The 20,767-nt window shown below is 43.0% G+C and overlaps 2 protein-coding genes and 1 long non-coding RNA gene across 7 annotated transcripts in view; 2 read left to right on the top strand and 1 right to left on the bottom strand.

Annotated features, from left to right (window-relative positions):
* The window catches only part of cyth3b (cytohesin 3b), a 28,579-nt gene extending 25,606 nt beyond the window's left edge, over positions 1–2,973 (top strand). For all 3 annotated transcript variants that reach the window (XM_042084815.1, XM_042084814.1, XM_042084813.1), the window contains one exon: positions 2,069–2,973. In XM_042084815.1, coding sequence (XP_041940749.1) covers positions 2,069–2,141 — 73 coding nt within the window. In that variant the 3' untranslated portion in view covers positions 2,142–2,973. The remainder of the gene's footprint in view (positions 1–2,068) is intronic.
* A 2,411-nt stretch (positions 2,974–5,384) lies between these two features.
* Positions 5,385–16,874, bottom strand: cacng5b (calcium channel, voltage-dependent, gamma subunit 5b). Of its 2 annotated transcripts, none has more exons than XM_042085699.1 (5): positions 16,661–16,874; positions 7,837–7,923; positions 7,309–7,449; positions 6,965–7,110; positions 5,385–6,845 (listed from the first exon to the last, which is right to left on the bottom strand). In XM_042085699.1, the coding sequence occupies exons 1-5, from the start codon at positions 16,854–16,856 to the stop codon at positions 6,588–6,590; spliced, it is 828 nt and encodes a 275-aa protein (XP_041941633.1). In that variant the 5' UTR covers positions 16,857–16,874; the 3' UTR covers positions 5,385–6,587. The 2 variants fall into 2 exon arrangements, with proteins under 2 accessions (XP_041941633.1, XP_041941632.1); XM_042085698.1 differs by having other exon boundaries at positions 7,861–7,923; positions 16,661–16,864.
* On the top strand, positions 14,556–15,802 carry LOC121705023. 2 transcript variants are annotated; one of them, XR_006030698.1, is made up of 4 exons: positions 14,556–14,593; positions 14,730–15,067; positions 15,154–15,273; positions 15,370–15,802. It is a non-coding gene; the product is annotated as an uncharacterized LOC121705023 (long non-coding RNA). The 2 variants fall into 2 exon arrangements; XR_006030697.1 differs by lacking the exon at positions 14,556–14,593 and having other exon boundaries at positions 14,684–15,067.
* Positions 16,875–20,767: the final 3,893 nt, after the last annotated feature.

The raw sequence follows: 20,767 nt of genomic DNA on the forward strand, positions 1-20,767 counted from the left end.
AAAACGAGCCACGTTTTTTGGCAGCTGCACTAGGGCTGGATGCGGTGGAAGTGGAAGGCTTTAGTTGAGTTCTCCTGAACTCTTGCCCTGTCCCACTGGCAGAGCCTGAGGCTGGAGGTTGGAGTTACCCCACTCTGCAAAACTGACAACCCCAGTTTGTAAGACGGGGAAGATAAAATATACATTTACTCTTGTCATCTTTTGCTTGCTAAGTGAGAGAGGCTCTCCAGTATTAATGTGCGACATTAGCATTTTATCTACCTCAGCAGCCTCCACTGACTCCTGTAATTGGCCTTAATGAGCGCAGACAGAGCTATGCGGGAATTCCGAGGCTTAGCGTGCGGCTTTTCCGGACGTTCTGTTCGCTTGCCATTGGAGTTTCTTTAACATCCCAAATGTGATTACAGCCGTGTGATTGTTATAGTGTTGGAGATGATAATGCAGCCGTGTGCAGTGGATGTGGATGGAGGCGGAGATAGAAATAGACTGGAATGTAGCGTTGCACTGCGCAGTGCTGGGGTGCAAGGTAGACTGGGCTGGCGGTATTCCGGCCTGTCAGGGCTGTTTGTAGAGAAACAGCAGGCTCATCACATATCTCCCAGTGACTGTAAGCCATCCACCCTTTCCCCACACATATACCCCTCCCCCACGCTTTCATGGGCAAAAGAAGGGGAGGATTAGCCTCTGCTTATAGGTCCCTGGAGCGGAAGCACGGGTGGGGGGGTTAGTAAGCATCACCATCACCAACAGCAGCAACAGCAGGAGGCCTAGTCCCTTGTACAGTCCAGAACTCCACTACCCCCTGCCCATACACACACACACACACACACACACACACACACACACACATACACCACCAGTCTGCTAATCTAGCCCCATGCTAACAGGGATCCATAAGGCGTGTTATCTCTTTCCAGAAGCGTCCATGTGGGATTTGGGCAGATGAAAGAGGGTTTTATCAGAATCTGAGTTTTTTTTAAATGCCCAGTAGGAATGGTTATGGTTTTCCATCTCCACCATATCTCCTTTAATCTTTAATCACGCTTTGCAGACTGGTGACAAAAAGTGCCCCCCCCCCTTTTTTTTTCTCGGGTTTTGTTTTTGGAAACGATTGGGACCCTTCTTTGCACAAAAGCTACAAAATCAAACTGGAGTGAGACATTACAATGCAAATCTGTACTAAGAGTGCTCCACACTCCATCTTGAAATGGCAAGCTAGTATGTACAACAGCATCGGAGCTTCTCGCTCGGTCTCTGTATAGGTTTGAGATGCAGAGATGGTGTGATATAGAATGTGGTGGATCTGTCAGCCTGTATTGTTTTTAGCACTTCCTCCCTGTATAGTGTCCTGATTTTTTTTTTTTTTTTTTTTTTGAGGAGAGCCTATTCTGAAGCGCTTGCAGGGATAGAAAGAGGGAGAGGAGCCATGGAGAGATATCTGCATTAGGTTCGCTTTGGAATGGGGGTGGTGGAGAGGGTTTGAATGTGTGCCGGAGCTAACAAGATTTCCTGGCGTGAAAAGCTCCTCTGTGAAGCGCCGCCAGAGCCTTTGGTCTGTTTCTGCCGCGCGCGGCCCGTGTCTCTGTGCCGAGCGCGAGATGATGCAGTGCACCCGAGTGCGATTTCAGACCGATAGCTTTGTTCCTGTTATTCTTTCAGATGATATGTGGTCAGAGTCGCTGGGGGGGGTCAGGGAGCAGTCCACAGCTGGGGGAGAGAGGAAGAGCGAAGGTTAGGGGAAGGGTGGCGGTGGTGGTGGGGGAGGAGGCATCATGGTGATGAAAAGAGAGAGAGAGAGAGAGAGAGAGAGAGAGAGAGAGAGAGGGTTTAGCTTCAGAAACCATGGAAACCAAACTGGGTCATCCAACAAACTTTGTTCTGTCTTCTTCTTCTGCATCTTCCTCTTCCTCTTTTTGATCTAGTTAAGGCAGGGCTTTGCAGAAATGTGCTTTCATTTCCATATCAAAGATGCTCAAGTCCCATCCTCCTCCTCCTCCCCCCTCGCCCCCTCCCCCTGCATCACTCTGTGTTATTTATTTGATTTCCTTTCTTTAATTGGACTCTACAGAGCCAGCATCAGCAGGGATCCCTTCTACGACATGCTCGCCACCAGGAAGCGACGCATCGCCAACAAGAAGTGAGACCCTCTGCCTGCCCAGTGCTGACCCGATGTCAACACCCCCTGGTCTCCCCACTGCCTGCTCAGAGCTGACCCCCCCTCCCACACACACACACACACACACACACACAGACATACCAACAACAAAGACACACACACACACAAACACACACACACTACCCCCTACCCTGGGCAGTGACAGCTGGCACAGACTCATGGGACAACCCGCCGCTCCACTCCAATCTGGTTGCCCTCCCTTGATCCTTACCCACCCCCTGGACAGTGACAAAACTGGACAACAGCAGGGGCACGATGGGACCAACTGTGTCGAACAGCGTCCCGAAAAATCCCCCATCTCTGCTCCATGCCACCACGCTCCCCACGCAAACACAAAGCACCCCACGCACTCATGGGGCCTGTTTAGTCTGCTCCGCTCCTCTGTTTATAGACAATCCCATCCTGTGTTTCTCTCAGTTCCCGGAGAAACAAATCTGTGGTTAATCTGTCATTTTTCACACGCATGCATGTGTGTGGGTATGTAAGTATGTGAGTTTTGTATGTATGTATGTAAGTATGTATACAAACGGACTGAGTATATTTGATTGCTATGCCAAGTGTCAACTGGACTTGTCATGTCTTTTGTTTCTGTAGTCGTTTTGTTCGCTCCAATCATTCACTGTGAGGGGACCGAGCAAAGGCTGGCATTTCCCCCTGAGCTAGCAAGCGTGCTTTATCTGAGACGACCCAAATTATGGTAAAACTATTGCAGTCTCTTCAGCGCTCAGTGTGTCAAGAGTGTAGCTGGTGCCATTTGTTATGCCGAATGAGCTTATCGTCAGTCTTAAGTTTTATTTGAATCAAACAATCCTCAATACTACAATTTAAAAAAAAGTCAGCTGGACTGATTTCAGACCTTGTGTTAACAAGAAATTGATTGTCCATTATTTTTTGGGAAGGTAGTGACCAGTGAAATTAAGCTCAGTCCTTAGACAACGAGTGTAGAGACAAATCTACAGCCAGATGTCAAAGTGATGTAGTGCATTTGCACCCTCTCGCCAACCCCCCCACCCCCTGTTTTTAGTCCACTATTAAGAAATTTCTTGCAGTTGTGTCTACCATATGAAAAAAATATATTTGAATATCTTTTCTAAATATTTATTTTCTCTGTGAAAAAAAAGTTCAGATTTTACCAGTAATTGTTAAACTATAGACCTAAGTTATGTGTACATAATGTATAAAAATTTGATCTACTTTTTTTGTGGACTATATGTATTACACTTGCAATATATACAAGCCCTGTGGATGACTCTGTTAATTTGTGGCTGAAATAGTGAAAATGAAGCAGTTCATTGCCAATGCTAATGTCATTTTCTAATGGACCTTGGCAGTAAGAATGAGCCGTCTCAACTCAAGCCTCAGACTGAGCTGATTTGTCCTGCAGCCTTAATCATAACTAATGTGAACGCAACAGTGTGAGGAAGCTTTTATTTTGGATAAATGTTATGATTATGATGATAATAATTATACTGTATTGATGATGACTATTATTATTATGCTAATGATTACAGTCATACTGACTGATTTCTGTCTTTACTTTTTTCTCACCTCTAGTAGATATATAAACGTTTGTACAATTATAAAGAGCCCCATTAACAGGGCAGACTATAACCTTCTACTGCTGAGCCCTGAGCTTGTAAACTTTTTTAAATGTCTGTAAAAGCTATTGGTCATACTGTACATTACATGTGAGAACATAAAAAAAAAAAACGATTGAGAAAAGCCGACACCTCGCCTGTGAGCAGCATCTGTTACACTTCACACATGACCCAGATTCACTTGTTCATTATTAAACACCTCTTAGACATGGATTAGCTTTTAATTGACATCAGAGAGGAGTGGAGTGAGATTGGGAGAGTGAGTGAGTGAGTGTGTGTGTGAGAGAGAGAGTAAGGATGAGAAAGAGGAAATGCAAGGAGAGGAAAAGAGAGGAAATGTCCATGACTGTATGCATGTATGTGTGTGTGTGTGTGTGTGTGTGTGTGTCAGAGAGATGGGAAAATACAGATAGTTGTTTATGGTGTTGGAGGGGTGTGTGTCTGTGGCTGTAACTCACTCAGCGCTGAATAGGAAATGGACCAGAGTAAACTGAGGGGACGCATCCGGACACACAGGGTGTGATCCTCACTGGTGTAGCCAGCTGAGGCCCTGCTGGTGGGTTAGCTCATCGCTGATCACAGACAAACAATGAAGCTTATCGCATCACTAATAACGAAATATTTCCTTATTTAGCACTCCCTTTTTATGCATAGAGGAAATCTTATTGCAGTGAACACTTGTAATGAGAAAACAGATATGAGAAGATACTGACCAAAAAAACATTTTCTGATATAAAAACATTAACAAGTTCAGTTTATTTGCTAGTCCTTTGCTGCACAGGACTGTCATTGCAAACAATTATACTGAATGAACATAAAATACTCATATAATCATATCCAAATATAATACTGTGTCATGAAGTGCAATATCTTCATGTTAAAGTGTTTCTTGTATAAAAGACAATACAAGAGCAAGAACATTTATGAAGTATAAATAGTACGATTTATGGCAGAAAATATTATCCACAGTTTATCTACACTACACAGTCACATGCAAAGATGAATTCAACATGATCACCACATGTAGCCTACAACATATATATTTTCTGCTGCCCATGGAGAAAAAGCGAACATCTGCTTAGAGATAAATGCACCAATATTCATAATAGAATCCAAGAGTATGGATTAATGGCTGGAAATATTATGTCCAAAGATTATCTGTACTATAATGTGGGTTCATCAGTATGTTACATACAGCATACAGTACTTTAGACACAATAAAGGTATCATCTAAGCAATAGAAAGCAATAAAAACCCAAGCAGTCTTTAACAGCAGGAGCTCTACATAACGTACCATGGAATGAACTAGTGTGAGGGACTGTGGGGCTTCTCTGAGATGAAAGCAATGTGCAATATGACAAGATCTAAGAGCTGAGGAGTTATTCAGAGGACATAGCAGTAGGCTATAGCTGCTACTGCTGCAGCTTAAACATCAATCACCAATGCAGGTTGTGCACTGGTCTACTGTGCAGATGCAAAACTAACAACTAGAATTGTGTTGCCCCTGGAGTGTCTCTGTGTTACTGGGAAGAATGGTAAGATTTGTCAGATTTACCTTTTAAAGACAAATAAGGCAACAGAGATAGTTAGCATATGGTTCTGTATGTCTGTGAAGTCATAAGGAATTCTGGCAGAGCGAGAGCATTTCAAGAAGCTGCTCGGACAAAAAAAAATAAAAATCAGCACTTTACAATTCTGCTGTAATTAGATGAGAGTAAGCAGTGTCTCTAGATGCTCAGTCTGACGAGCTTAATTAACACTTCACATACATAAGTCATGAACAAATGTTCACACGGAGAAAGCGCTAGTTGATAAGGACTGTCACACACGCTGGATGATTACAGTATGTATAAACGTCATTTGTCGAGCACCGTTCATGTATATCAGGACTAATAAAACAGCAAACGTGCTTAAAATAGATATGAAAAAAAGAAAAACAGGAAGAATGACAAAGAAAGCAAACTAACAAAACTAGACAGACAAAAAATCAAAAAAGACTACAGAGATAAGCAAGACTAATGTGCATACTAAAAAATCAAATATGTAAGAAATTAATATAAAAATGAAATAACATTTGGGGCACTCTCAATGAAGACAAATAATAATGGCCATTAGCACTGGCTCCAGCTAATTAAATCATGCGGTTGTAAAATAGATGGACTTTGACACAGCAGCTGCACCACTAAGATCAAAAGCAACAGCTCTGCTAAGCCCAGCAGCAGTTTGATTGTGATGTTCCACAAACAGCATTAATAGAAGATATTTTCTCAGGGCTTCAGATCAGGCCATTTCCCAAATTAATTTACCCTCTATCAGTTCTGAGGTCAATGAATAATGAGCTTGAGTTATGGCTTGTGGCTGCCCCCTGCAGGATTAGACCAGTACTGCAATTCACTATTCTCAGTGTGCTTACTTGGCCACTGTGCTTTCGTAGAGGCAGAGACATTTACGATACTGCTGTTTTGATACATAATTCAAGCATGCCTGACAGCACGAACACCAGCCCCACTTATGGCTCCGAGCAAACTCTCTCAACCTCACTCAGATGGCAGAGAGAAAACTCTGAAGGCACGGAACATTACAAGCAGAGAGTAAAACAGAGACATAAACAGAGAAACCCTCCTCCCTATCTCAACCACATCACGATAAAGAATATGAATAAGCACCTCCCTGCTCATCCATAACCAGATCCATCTATCCTTCTCAGTCCTTTTTTTTGTACGCTCAACTCTTCAGTCTTTGCTCCAGACTCAAACCTCTCGACCGCCCGCCGTGGGTCAGGGGGGAGACGTGAGGCCGCAGTGTGCGGGCCCTCAGCAGGGTGAGGAGGTGACCTGCTCGTACTCAGGGCACTTGAGCAGGGCCGGGTAGCTAGCGCTCATCGGGAGCGAAGCTTCGCTGGACAGGTCAGAGGGGCTGCGTCCACGCGCCCACGCCTCCGGGTGCAGGAACTGGCCCGAGTGGTCAGAGCAGTCGCTCAGTCGTGGCCGGTAGAAGCTTGGGTGCGGGCGGTACAGCTCCTCAGCCGCGTAACGCTTCATGAAGAGGTAGACGGACATCACGCCTGCACTCTGGTGGACACAGACACAGAGACAGGTGACAGGTGAGAGAAACAGACAGAGAGAGCGAGACAGAGAGAGAGACCAGCATGAGAACTACAGGCACAGTGCGGCGCAGGCGTAAGACTCACCTCAGTGAGGAGAAAGGAGATGGCAGCGAAGGCAAACGACCAGCCGTACTTGTAGCTGATGAAGGACTCACTGCTCTTGGTGCTGCTCATCATCTCATCATTTATACTGGAGATGTACAGGACCAGACCCACCACCAGCGACAGGCCTGCAGAGAGAGAGAGAGAGAGAGAGAGAGGGAAAAAGAAGTAAAGAACCGGAGAACAAATTATGGAGAGAAACACAGGAAGAGAAAGAGAGAAAGAGATAACAGGAGAGAGAATGATGATAAAGACACCAGGAGACAGAGAGAGAGAGGAAGGAGGAGGGAGATAGAGAGAGAAAGAGAGAGCAAGTAGATAGATACCTGAGAGGATGAAGAATATTCCAGAGACGAAGGCCAGAATGGTGCGATGTGGCCTGATATGACCCACGTTGTTGAGCACAAAGCCGATGAACATGAAGAACAGGCTGACCAGGGGGAAGGGTGTGGCTGAACGGATCATCTCTGAACAGGGACAAACCCAAAATAGAAATGCTCATTACTGACAGTCACCAATGAGGTCAGACACAAGAGCCTACCTTGCTTCTAACCTAGCACAGAGATTCTGCTCTGAGGTATATATTTCGAACAATTTAAAAAAAAAAAATTAAAAACATCATTTGTAGAGAGACTGCATTCTGAAGAAACACATATTCAGTAATATATGTACTCTATTTATTTATAGGCTACAGTATATTGTTAATATTTTTGCAAAAGCACCTTATCGAAGTACCTTAGAAAAATACCTTATCAATATTTCCACTAATTTCTATAATATTCCTGATGAGTTCTCTGAAATGTGTTTGTGTGTGTCTGAGTCACCAGAAGAGGGCAGCAGAAAATGGGACTCACTGAGCACACTGACAGTGGACTCACTGGTTAACTGGACATTCATGGGCATGATGTACTCGATGGTGAAGCAGCGTCCCATCTCTTCACCTGAGAGACAGATTGTTGAGAGTCACATTGGTACATGAGAACAGGACAGAAAACACTGGTCAAGTGTGAAAGAGACAAACACAAGGCTGAAGTGACCAAGGAAATGGACACGCTGTACCTTACAGTAATATGAACAGCCATACACAGAAATCCCGAATTAGACACATGGCTTAACAGAAAGTGCAGAACATCTGAACAACACAGCATATAGAATATTTTCATATCATTAAATCTCAAATGATTTGCTTACTTGTGTTCTTGAATACCCAAAAATCTACAAGTTCATGTTAAGTTGATTGGCAGACAGTTACCATCCTGTCTGACTTTCTGATGTGAATGATATCAGTGTGAGTATGTGTGTGTGTGTGTGTGTGTGTGTGTGTGACTTTTTTGCAAGAAAATAATGATCCCAATGACCCCAAGTATCAAAAACTGAAAACATACAGTACATGCTCCATTTCACTAGTTCACATTCCGTAATTTTAAACAGATATAATAGCATAATAGAAAAGCATGTTTGGCGAAGTCTCTGGCCAGGGTCCTGAAGTGATTTCGTGCAGGAGTCAACTGTGCAGGCAGGAGTCGTGCAGGATTCCGCCATACACACCAAAAGATGCATAAAAGACAGGACCACGTGAACAAATTCAACGGGAGAGCGCGAGGTGCGCTAATTTCCTCAGATCAGAGACATTTGACCAGATATAAGAGTGATAGGCGTCGGAGGACCACGGGCAGAGAGTTTTGAGAGCTTGACAGACCGTTAGGTGGCTGCACCATAAATTTATGAGTAGAGTAATGGCCTGCTGGGATTCCGACTTGCGTAAGAACAGCGTTGAGCTGCGTTTGAAACCAGAAGCGAGTTCCGCCCCTGATCCACTAGCACGCCATGTGAATTCCCCAAATCGCGACGCTACCCTCCATGAAGACGCTTTGATGGGCGTCCCCTTTTGTAGATGTGTGGTAACGTCAGGGCAAGAGCAGGCAGCCTAGTAAACAACCAAACAAAATGTTTCCCTTCACTATTTTGAAATTACCGAGGGAAAGTCATATCTATAAATTAGTTTGCAATTTGGGCGGACATTTCAATCATGAAGTTATCCATATGGAGAGCGGCAAGGCGGGTGCGGAATTCGCTTCTCATAGAAATGAATAGGGATACTGCGTCGCGGTGTTCGCATCGCATGCATGCGATGCGAACACCGCGACGCAGTATCCCTATTCATTTCTATGAGAAGCGAATTCCGCACCCGCCTTGCCGCTCTCCATAGGAAATGAATGGGCTATGTGCGGCGCGGTGGGCTTTGCTGCGATAATGGACACGAGCCGTAAGTGTCAATTATTGCGCGTAGACACTTGCAGACACCTAGCCCTCTCCCCCGTCGCCGCTTGTGGGCGTGTATATAGGCTAAAGTGTATGGTGTAACGTTTTATCTAATTACACAATGCCAGCTAACGTAAGCTACTAAAGTAGAGGTAGCCTACTTAAGACGTAATACTGTTAACATCTTTTATTGAAACACTCACAAATATCACTGACATGTTCCCAGAGCCCAACTTCTTTACTTCTCTGTCACTCCCCGATGTGAGTCGTTACCCGATGTGAGTCACGCATGCTCAGATTGATAGGTTTTACGGCATAACGCCAAGGGATCCGACTGAAATCTATAAAATTATTCACTTTTCTGTTTAAAAAACGTTTTAGCTATCTGAGATTGTTTGATTGCTAACGTTAGCAAACGCCATTCAAGTGACAGCCTTTGTTGTGCTTGATTGCTTACTTAGCCTAGCAGCTACTTGCTTACTTGCCAGCAGTGAACAAACTTCATTATGTAGGTCAATTTTTATTGATATTACAGAAGTCTCTCGCTAGCAGGCTACTTCAGCCTCTAATCTAGAACTGACATTAGAGATCATGCCGTGAAAATGTGATGCCTTACGCTAAATAATGCATTACTGCTGTGTAGGCTAATGTCATTATTCTGTGGCTAACAGCACTGGTAGTCGCAAACAAAGATTCTAGAACGGAGCAAGATAGATCAGTTACGTCATAGGCATGAAGTACGCTCTGAGCCTGATAGGGCGCCATTTTAATAAGCTCAGCGCAAAATTTCATATACAGTTCCAATTCTATGAGCCCACCTGAACAGCTGTTTATAACGTTACCAGCTGTTTTTTTTTCTTTCTCGGTAATGAACTGCAAGAACTGACAGTGTGAAAGGCCCGATTGATCTTTTTCCAAGTTTACACTGAATAAGGAGAGGTAAATAGGCCTATTATTTAGACAGAAGTAGCTATTGCACTGGTAAATAGATCACATAAATTCCCATTGAGAGACTGTATAGCCTACTGATAAGCTAGCTAGCAGGCAAACTAACTTAACGTTAGTTATATTATCACCATTTTTCTTTTTTCTACCTGTAGGCTATAAGTTAACCCTTTGTTCACAGCCTGCTTAAACACAGCGCATAAGATAGGCTATATCAATCACTAATAAGGTCGAGATTTCACTCAAGCGTCTGATGTTCATAACTTAAATAAATGCAAATGGTATAGGCTAAACACAACCGTGCTTGACACTATTGTATCGTTTCCATGCAGTAAAAAACTCCCAAATTGTCCTGCTTGCCTATGTAAAATGCATATGACCACAGAAGTTCGTTTTCAAAAATCATTAGCCTATTTACAGGCTGCAGCCAACTTAAAACACGTCCAGGTGAATCTAACCGTTGGACTTAATTTGTGCAATTATATGTTAATAAAACAATTTGCTTAAGTTATAAAATAGCTGTAGTCCTATTATTTAGGCCTACTCATCTAGGCCTACTGTAAATCCTCAAATTATGGCAGGGGTCTTTTCTTTACTTATAGGCTGCGTAAGCACATGCCTTTATTTAATTAAGCATTATTTACTTTTTATTATAGGCTGCGCAATTGGTGTAAATATTAACTTTCAGTGTTTTACGATGTCTTTGTAAATTAGGCCTACGTTTAATTAAAAAGTGTTTCTTGCGTGCGTTCATTCTCTCATTCCCTCTCCAAAATGTTCCTGTTCTAGGCTGATCAGGTGCATGAACCCAGCATCGGTGTGCGCATCACATGAATCACAATTGAGACAATAGATTGACCATCTTGTACAACTGCAAAGCCTTATCATAGGCATGTTACATTCATGACATGAAAAATGGAACTTATAGAACGAAAATGACAAATTAGGCAGTCGGCTAAACGTTTTAAACTTGCGCAAAACTGATGAACCCAGCATCGGTTTGTCGCATAAATCAAAACACAAATTGAAGCAACACTGACCATTGCACAATCCTACCACAAAACCTTTCCATAGGCATTTAACGTTTATGACATAAGAAGTGGAATATGAACGCATTTCATCACACCTGACAATTAAACGAGACAATTAAGAGCTGTGGCTTTTCGCGATTTGACTGATTCTTGAGTTTTCAGCGCAGTGTTGACTTGCATGCGCGTCTTTTTAAGATGGTGAGCGTAAACGAAGGAAAGCCCTCTAATCGGACGGGCAAGACTGACAAGTAGACCGTGCCGTCCGTGGCTACGCGTAGGCCTATGTCAAACAGATGCTTTCTCTTCGATCTCCACAAATGAAGCTACAGTTAATTCCTTAGCCATTTGAATAAATTTGCGTGTGCGATTAACAACACGACAGACAACGTTGTGTTAAATAGGGTACAATACTAACTTTGTTCAAAATTAATGAAATTTAAATGTAGGCTACCTTTAGACTACTTTGTTTCCCAACAAAGTAATAAAATTACATTAACAACACTATATCCCAAACATAGGCCTATTGAACTTAGTTTTGGTGGATGATGGACAGATGTCAGTGCCCTAGCCTAATTTACCCTCGGAAATAATTCAACATTGTCTTTATACAATATATTTAACTGGTCTAGACATGGTGTGGTCTATTGGGTTTCTCGTAATTTCAACATACAGCTTTAAAGAACAAATATTGTTAACATTTTAGGATCAGCGCCATAGGATTCCCACGGTAGCCAGCGTCTGTGACGACACCTGAGCTTATTAAAATGGCGCCCATAGAGTCATAGAACGTACTTCAACATATCCAACGTATTTTCCAGGCAGTAATCCATCTTGCGCGTAGCGCTCTAGAATCTTTGGTCGCAAAGTAGCAAAGTGACGCATGCGTGACTCACATCGGGGAGTGACACCGCCTCTGTTAGAATGGCCGCACCGCCTTCCCAAGGTGCACTGCGGAAGCGTAAACCACGCCTTGCCGATCTCCATAGGAAATCAATGGGCTATGTGCGGCGTGGTGGACTTTGACGCGATAATGGACACGAGCCGACAGAGCGTCCGTAGTCTGTAGAGGGGATCTATCCATGCGATGGAAAAAAGTAATTAGCCAAAATTGTATAGGGCTGCAGGAGAGATGTTGAAAATGACAGCCCAAAACGCGCGGTTGTGAAGTTCGCCATCTAATGTACCCCAATTTAGCAAAATAAGCAATTAAAATATGGAGCAGAGATACACGGTGGTGTAGGTGCTCCCTTGAGCTAGGGAAGGGCTTTAATATGCTGGCACTCTCTGAACACAGAGGAAGGCAAAAAACTCCCAGATATTTAAAGGAGAAAAAAATTCCTTTCCTTGCCCTCTTAGCAATGAGCGATAGAGCCACAGCTCCTGTGTATCAGCTACCTTACGGCCAACGCAGGCATTGAGTTGGGGTGAAAGCGATGCTCCCTTAAATACATTTTGTGATCACCACATAGATTATATTTTGTTACTATTTCATGTAGACATGGTCTCAGATGAGATGCCGAGATGGGATAGGGTGGTGGCACCAATCCAGGGAAAGGGCTGGGGAAAAACGCGGGCTCGAACGCGGTTTGCGCCGACGGGAGATGATGGGGAAAGGGAAAAAGTAGAGACTCGGACGCTACCGGGGAAGGGGGAGGAGGTTGCGCAGCACCCTGTGTCGGTAAAGAGAAAAGTGGGGAGGGTAGATTAGCTGAATAAGAGAAAGAGGCCACAGTAGCGGAAGACAAGGTAGAGGGCAGCACGCTGGCTGCCATAACTTGCTAAGTTGAGTGAGCGGGGGGAAAAGGCTGATTAGGAATAGAGAAAGAGGCCGCAGTAGCGGTTGGCAAGGTAGAGGGCAGCACGCTGGCTGCCATAACTTGCTGAGTTGAAAAACATGTTGCATGAACAGAGGGGGAGACGCTGGAGGAACGGAGCTCCGCGCTGTGGCGCTGGTGCTCGGTTGATCGGCTATAGGAGTGGAAAGACAAACTGATTGTTGGAGAAGGCAAAGCAGGTCTGCTTTCCCTGCGGAATGAGTGACCAGGGTATGCAAATGAGATGCAATGTAATGATGTATGTACAGGCTTTCAGTGCAAATAAAAACCCAAGCAGTGATCTGCTGGCATTGCTCTTAAACTATGATCAATCCCCCCCACCCACCCCAAACCACCCACTCCAAACCACCCACTCCCCTTAAAATGTCCTTTAGCTATTGCCATGGTGATAGTTGTCAGGGAGGCAGCGTTTTTACCACGCTCTCAGTTCCACCCATGTAATGAGGGCTTGTCTGGTGTTGCTAAATTGGCTGCATTGTTAGCGAGGGCAGACAGCTCCGGGTGGCGCTTTGGTCTCCCCCTGCTGTGAGCCATCACTTTCTGGGTGGGTGTGCTGTGCACAGGCTCTGCTCCAAGATGACACAGTGTGCCAAAGCCTCCGTATCCTCCAAACATCAGGGACCAGGGCTGTGGTTATAAGCCCAGAATAGCAAAAAAGGGAGACACTTTTCTGAGACTATCTGTTTGTTGACAGTGCAACACCGTCAACAAACATAAGCAAACTTGTCTGATTCCAATTATTGGTTTCTTTGAGTTTGTTGGTTTCTTCCTGTATTCCCTTGCTTCTTTCTGAGTTTTTTTTACTAACACTGCAATATATGACTTTATGACTGTTTTCCAAAGAGTACATTTGCATATTTTTTGCTTAAAATATTAATTTCTTAAGAAAAATACTACTATTACTACTAAATTACTACTAGTAGTTGGTGCTGTTTAAACGTATTTATAAGTGGTGCACTGTTAATGTGAGGTCCAGTTGTGTTAATTATAGATATTGTACAGTATGCAGTACCCTCCACAATTGTTGGCACCCCTGGTGAAGTTGAGTAAGAGATGTAAAATATATTTTTATATCAACACATACATTTTTTTTGCTTATTTGTGAAAGTAAATTGGGACTTTTTAAGAAATGTTGAAAGGCTCGTCTGTTCACCGGCACTTACAGTAATTAATACATTTAGGTTAGGGTTTAAATGTTTATGGTTTTTGTTAATGTGAAAACGTTTATTTACATTGTTGCCAATTATTCTTATTGTTGACATTTTATATTCTTACTGATATTGTTGTTATTATTACTATTTTTTAACTAATGTAGTGTTCATATACTGTAAGTCACTTTGGACAAACTTATCAACCAAATACCATAACCAAAGACCCTCTCTGCCATAACCATAACCAAAGAGAATCTTTGCTCTACACACAGATCTGAGTAGGCTACAGCTAGTAATCAAGGATTTTTGCTACAGCTGAATGAACATTCTACCCTTTGTTGCTCCTCCAGATTTAAAAGACTACATTTATTGCTGTGACAACATCAGGTACAACGTTTATTTGCAAAACTCTGAAGATTCCATTCCAAGATGTGCAAAGTAGAATCTTGAGTGAATTCCAAGAATCTGCTAAGTCACTTCAAAGCGAACAGGTGAAAATAATGAAGCTCTGCGAACTTTTCAGCTACTGTCTACCGATCCAAAAGAAGAAGCACAGGAATGAGAGGGTTGACACCAGCAAGAAGAAGAAAAGAAAGGAGGCTAAGCACCTCAAGAAGGAGATGGCAGACAGGAGGAGAAAGGAGGCCCTTGAGATGGACATCTCCAAGGTGTAGAGTGTGGAGACTGTAGTAGTGTCTCTGGAGGAGGTGAAGGATAGGCCTGCAGAGAGACTTGAGGGTGAGCATACAGTGATCGCTATCCACCATGCTGAGATGGCTAATGCTAGGCTTGTGTCTCGCCCAAGAGCTGAGAAAGAGAGCATCAGTGAGCCTGATCAAGAGACCAGCAAAGAGGGCTGCAGTAAGTATAACATTTTCAGATAGAATAGCCTAAAATAATCAAAATGGACTTATGAATAAAAATAATCATTTCATCTCTCTCGACAGCCCTGATTGAATCATCTGTTGACCAAGGGATACCTCAGCTGGACGAGGGGGGTGGTAGGAGCCCATCTCCACTGAAGGTTGATGGAGATGGTGATTGAGACTTCAGCAAAGAGGACTGCAGTAAGTATCACATTTTCGGATGGTTGAATAGAGTTTAAATGGACATTTTAATGTTGTCAGTCTTACTAATTATAATAATTTCATCTGTCTCCATAGCCCTGAATGAGTCATCTATTGACCATGGGACACATCAGCTGGACGAGGGAGGCGGTAAGACCTCATCCCTGTTCCATGCTAAGGGAGACGGAGCGTGACCTGTGCCTCAGTTGAAACTGGACTGGCACAGACACCAGCCTACAATTGGGAAGCCCACACCACAGGCCGGTGCGTGGCATACGCCTCACACCCCTGAGAAGAGTGACGTGATGGAGGAAGAGAGGAGGAAAATTCTGCATGGATCTTTTGAGAGGAGGGGCATTACTACCCAGAATACAACCACACAGGCCACACTGACCACTGAGGAAGACAATCCCACACCACAGCCTGCTGTGTGGCACACAAATAAAATCCCTGAAGAGAGAGATGAAGATAGGAGGAAAATTCTGCACGGATTTGTCAAGAGAAGGGGCCTTACTACATGTAGGCCAAAGAGGGAATTTAGATAGTCTACATAACATTGCATTAACATTTGTGTTTACAATAAATGTATTGAATTTCATTTAAATCATACTGCATCGTGTTGTTCCTCTATTATCTCATGTTACATTTATTTAAGAGATTTTAGAGTTGAGTAAAAATGTATATACATTTCACAATGAAAACAATGAGGAAAAATCCAATCTTGAAGGGAAGCACATTTATTCTGTTACTTCATCAAGGAATAAATATTTTTTACAAAAGCAGTTGCCAGAATTACTGGTATCCCTCCATATAATAGGCTACTCTCTAAAGTTGATAACAGCTGTTAGTCTTACAACATCTAATAAAGTTACAGAATGCAACTTGCTTTCTACAGAATCTCTCCAGATCATTCAGATTCCTGGGTCCTCCCCTGTGCATTCCCCTCTTTAGCTCACTCCAATGTTTTTTTATGGTGGTTAGGGGGTTGTCCTGCCTTGCATGTAACATGCTGTTGCATTTGGACATTGTAATCGTTTGGTAGAATGAAAAGCAATTTGAACTAAAGCTACTGATATTTATTGCCTAAATTGTGATGCCCCAGACGCCCCTTGGCGTCGTGATGCGCGTGGTGGTAGCAGCGGCACTGTTGCCAAGGACGGTTGCTTGATCTACAGGTGGCTTCTCCACTGGAGGCTTGAGTGCAGGGACACGCAGATGTCAATACTCACACAAACATACACATGCACGTACACACACAACCTTGCACGCATGAACACACACACACGCACGCAGACACACACACACACACACACACACACACACACAGGCACACACACACACACACACACACACACACACACACACACACACACACAGTCTCATTCACCTGCCATGAAGCAGACCCTCCAGAGGCCCGAGTGCAGGGACATGCGTATGTCGGCGCTCTGGTTGAGCGGCAGGATGACGCCCTCCTCCAGGTAGAGCCAGTAGTCGGTGCTGACGGCCACACCGAGGAGGCCCAGGCCGCTCACCGCCAGCACACTGCTCAGCAGCGTCAGTGCCTTCCGCCCACACAGGCTCATGCTGCTCCCGCCGGCTGACACTAGAGGGCGCCAAAGCAAGCAACACGCACGCACACAGCACCTGTGGAGAGACATGCATGAAACAGACCGCACACAGACACGGATGCTTCTAATGCAGACTAATGTGAACTTGTGGACATCAACGTCAATATTCTTGCATACTATGTATTATGATGATGAAGTATATTAAGTATATAAGTATATTAAACACTGCAGAACCTCAGAAAGACACTCGTGCAAATAAATAAACACAAAAGAACATATCTCTCCACATTTTCCCTGAATCATTGCAATAAACATCAGGTGAGTTTCCCATGCATTACAGCACACCAGCAGTTACAATGCTACCTCTAAAAAGCTATATAACTCAGTAGGCCTACCGGGCTGCTTAGAATGTTAGATTTAGATTCTGATTGCCTTGCGGCTCTGACACCTGAGGGCTGAAGGGTGTCATGACACCCCTAAGGGTTTTAAGATCTTCAGGTTATCTGAAGGCCAAACCACAAAAATACTTTTTTCGGTGGGTTTCCTCATGTTGGTATGTAAAAGCGTGTGATAGCTTCTTAAATGGAATCGAACAAAAACGCACAAATGTATTGTTGTCTGTAAATGTGCCATTTTTATTTGAATCGATATAATATGGAAAACGCTCTTAATAATATCCTTATGGAGGATGATGACATGATTTTATGACATGATTTCCGATCCAAGGTTATTTCAACTGGTAGGCTACCTAAAGGTGATGCACCTGTCGAAGACGGTCGACAGCTGATCGTGTCAATGCTCACCTTGATAACTGTCCGATTTTAGATTTACGCACAGCATGACCATGGCAAAAATTAATGCCAAAATCTTAAGTCAGTTCTGAATCAGTTCAGAAATAATATCACAAACCACAAAGGAACCTCTTCGTAACTGTCCGGTCAGTAGTGATCAACAACACATTCTGAACCGGCGGGTGCAAATCAAGCATACTGAACACATATAATTGCTCACGTAATAACACGAGTGCTCTATCACTTCGCCAGGTGACATTCCATTCGCATCTACTCAAATACCCATTGAAAACATAGCTGGAGTTAATGAATTGCCATACTTGGATCTCTGGACACCACAGTAAAAAGAAATAAACAAAGAATGCAGGTGGAAACTTTTACCGTACCTGGAGTCGCGTGAGCTGCTGTGCGTAATTTGCGTGTTCAGTTCTTGCAGTTGGAGGCAGTCCACTTCTTGCTGCCTGTGTAAGTATGAGTAAACAATGCGAAGGGCGAGCACACCAGTTGTGATTGCTGTTTCTGTAGTCAGAAGCCTTACACAGGGATGAAGACGTTAATTGTGCTGTGTTTCAAGTTCTTCTCGGCTGTGGTACGGTTGAGGTTGAACTAAAATTGATTTGTTCTCATCCTGCACCTCACAATGCTCAGTTGGACGTGAATTAGAAACGCATCGTTCCTGAACCCAATGTGTCTGTTGTCTGGTGACCCAATCGTTTCAGTGGAAGAGTCAGATTAGGTCTTGCCCTCCTTCCAGTAGGTCCGTTTTCTTCCCTTCAATAGGCATTTAGTTTTGGTTATTTCAACTGAAGGCGGCGCTGCGCAGTGCGATGCATGCTGGTTGCACGTGCAAAGCCCTTGCATGCTCAGAATTTATCACATTTTGCGCCATGGAAGCAGCAGGTGTTTTGTTTAAGGACAAATCAAATTATGTGCACTGTATATTCAGTACTGTATATTCAGAGTTAATAACATACTATTGGCACATTCAGGCACCGCAGTCGTTTTGGACATAATGGGTATGGCCTGTTAAGTGGAAAATGAGCTTAACAGAGAAAGCTCTTACTATACAAATGTTGGAGAATGGAATTATTGGTGATATAAGCTTGACTTTACATAAGTTAAATAAGTGTATACATTTCAGTTAATTAAAAAAGACAAATAATACTTGCCCATTGACTTGATGTGAAGAATGCCAATCTCCTGGAATTGTACCATACTTCGTAGCAGTCTTCCACTCTCCTGCTCAGTCAATACTGCAGTCAATGATCTCAGTTCCTTGTATACATGGTGGTCAGATCCTAGGGATTTGTGTCATGTGAGGATCTTTCTAACATTTCAACATGGTATTTATTCACAGTGTAAATAAAGATAATAAAAAAGCATAGGCTACTGCATGAAAAGCCTGACAATTTTAATTTAAAGAAAAAGAACTGGGCCCCAAATTAAATTATGGGCGTGTGATTTCAGTCATTTAGCAAAGTGTCATGAACTAAATTTATTGTGTTGTGTGTGGGAGCATTGAGCCGATCCAACAATGTTTTTGCTTTGAATCTTTCTCATGGTATTAAAATAGCAAATACATTTAGTATGTCTTTATTATTTTTGATTTCTCCTCCATCTACCCATGTCCTTGATTGCCTAGCCTTTCTTTCTCACACATATTGCACACTGCCCTCTCCCCACATACACAGCACACTATCCCATCTCCCCTGTCATCCCCCCAACACACACACCAAGACCCCTGGCAGTTGGGTTAGGCCCTTGAGCCGTGGATCTGCCCAAGGTTTCTTCCTTGGTAAGGGAGTTTTTCCTTGCCCCTGTTGCTCTTGGGTGCTCCTTGTTGGTGCCCCCCCCCCCCCCCCCAATTCCAATCCTCCCTCACCTTTCTTATGCAGCCCTTGCCACTTAATCTACTAAACCCCTCCTCTACTGCCCCCCCCCCCCCCCCCCCCCCCACACACTTTGGACAAATAGGCTGACACCAGACATAATTTCACTGCATTTCTTACTTCCAGTAACTATATGCATGTGACAATAAACTTCCTTGTATCCTTGTATCCTTGTAGTATAGTTATGCATTTTTCTTATTTTTAAATTAGGGCCCCTGGTATGTGATGATTGAATGTTTTGGAATTGTATACTGTGTATTGGTGTGTTAAGGATCTGATTTCTTTTGTTTGATCTGAGCTCAGGTTTAGCATTTCTATTTGAACAGCTCTTGTATAATCACTTTGATGCCTTAATAAAAGGCATGGGAAGCTGGTATCTGACATTTATAATGAGTAGACGAGACCCACACTAGAGGAAAGAGCACTGGAGGAGGCCAAACTATTTATTAAGTATGATTATAGCTGGTAAGGTCGATTTTGTCCCACCAGAACAGAGTAAATGATTTGTGTCCACATACTGTACTGCTTAATGTGTAGAGGTGTTTTTATATTCATGTTTATCATCTTACATTGAGCAGCTCTGACTTCCCTTGTGTGTTCTTAGCTTGGGAAGTAAAACTCTTATTCACTGTATGTCTGCAATATGTAAAGACATATCGGTAATAACAGTACTTTCTATGAACCCAGTATTCATACAGTATTATAAACACATTCATAAAGGGGCATAAATAATTTATAAAGCCTCTTAATTATTGGCATCATATATAACTATTTATACATACTCATGACTGTGTTCATAAAGCATTATGATGTTACTGTATATGCTATAAAGTGGTCAAATAAGCTTTATAATCCTTTGTGACACTTCAAGCTTTCAAGTCTTACACGGTCTTATTTTTGCTCTACTAAAACCAGTTGCTCCGTTTTTGTAAGACTTTGTCTAGTCTTTTCTTCAGAGTCCGAACCACCTACAGCTTCAAGTCTTATACGGTAACATCATAATACTTTATGAACAAAATCATGAAATGCATACATGGTTAGATATACTAATGACAATACATGAGTCTTTATGAATGGTTTATAACCTATAAATGTATTCATAATGCTTTATGAATACTGGCTTCATAGAAAGTGTAATTTACTGGGTTCATATAAAGTGTTACATATCTGATGTGAGGTCATAGACAACATTCCTTGGTATGGAAAAAATGCACTATTAACTTTTTCAAAGACCACAAAAGCTGAG

This window comes from Alosa sapidissima, chromosome 3 (genome assembly GCF_018492685.1).
Source record: "Alosa sapidissima isolate fAloSap1 chromosome 3, fAloSap1.pri, whole genome shotgun sequence".
Taxonomy (NCBI): domain Eukaryota; kingdom Metazoa; phylum Chordata; class Actinopteri; order Clupeiformes; family Clupeidae; genus Alosa; species Alosa sapidissima.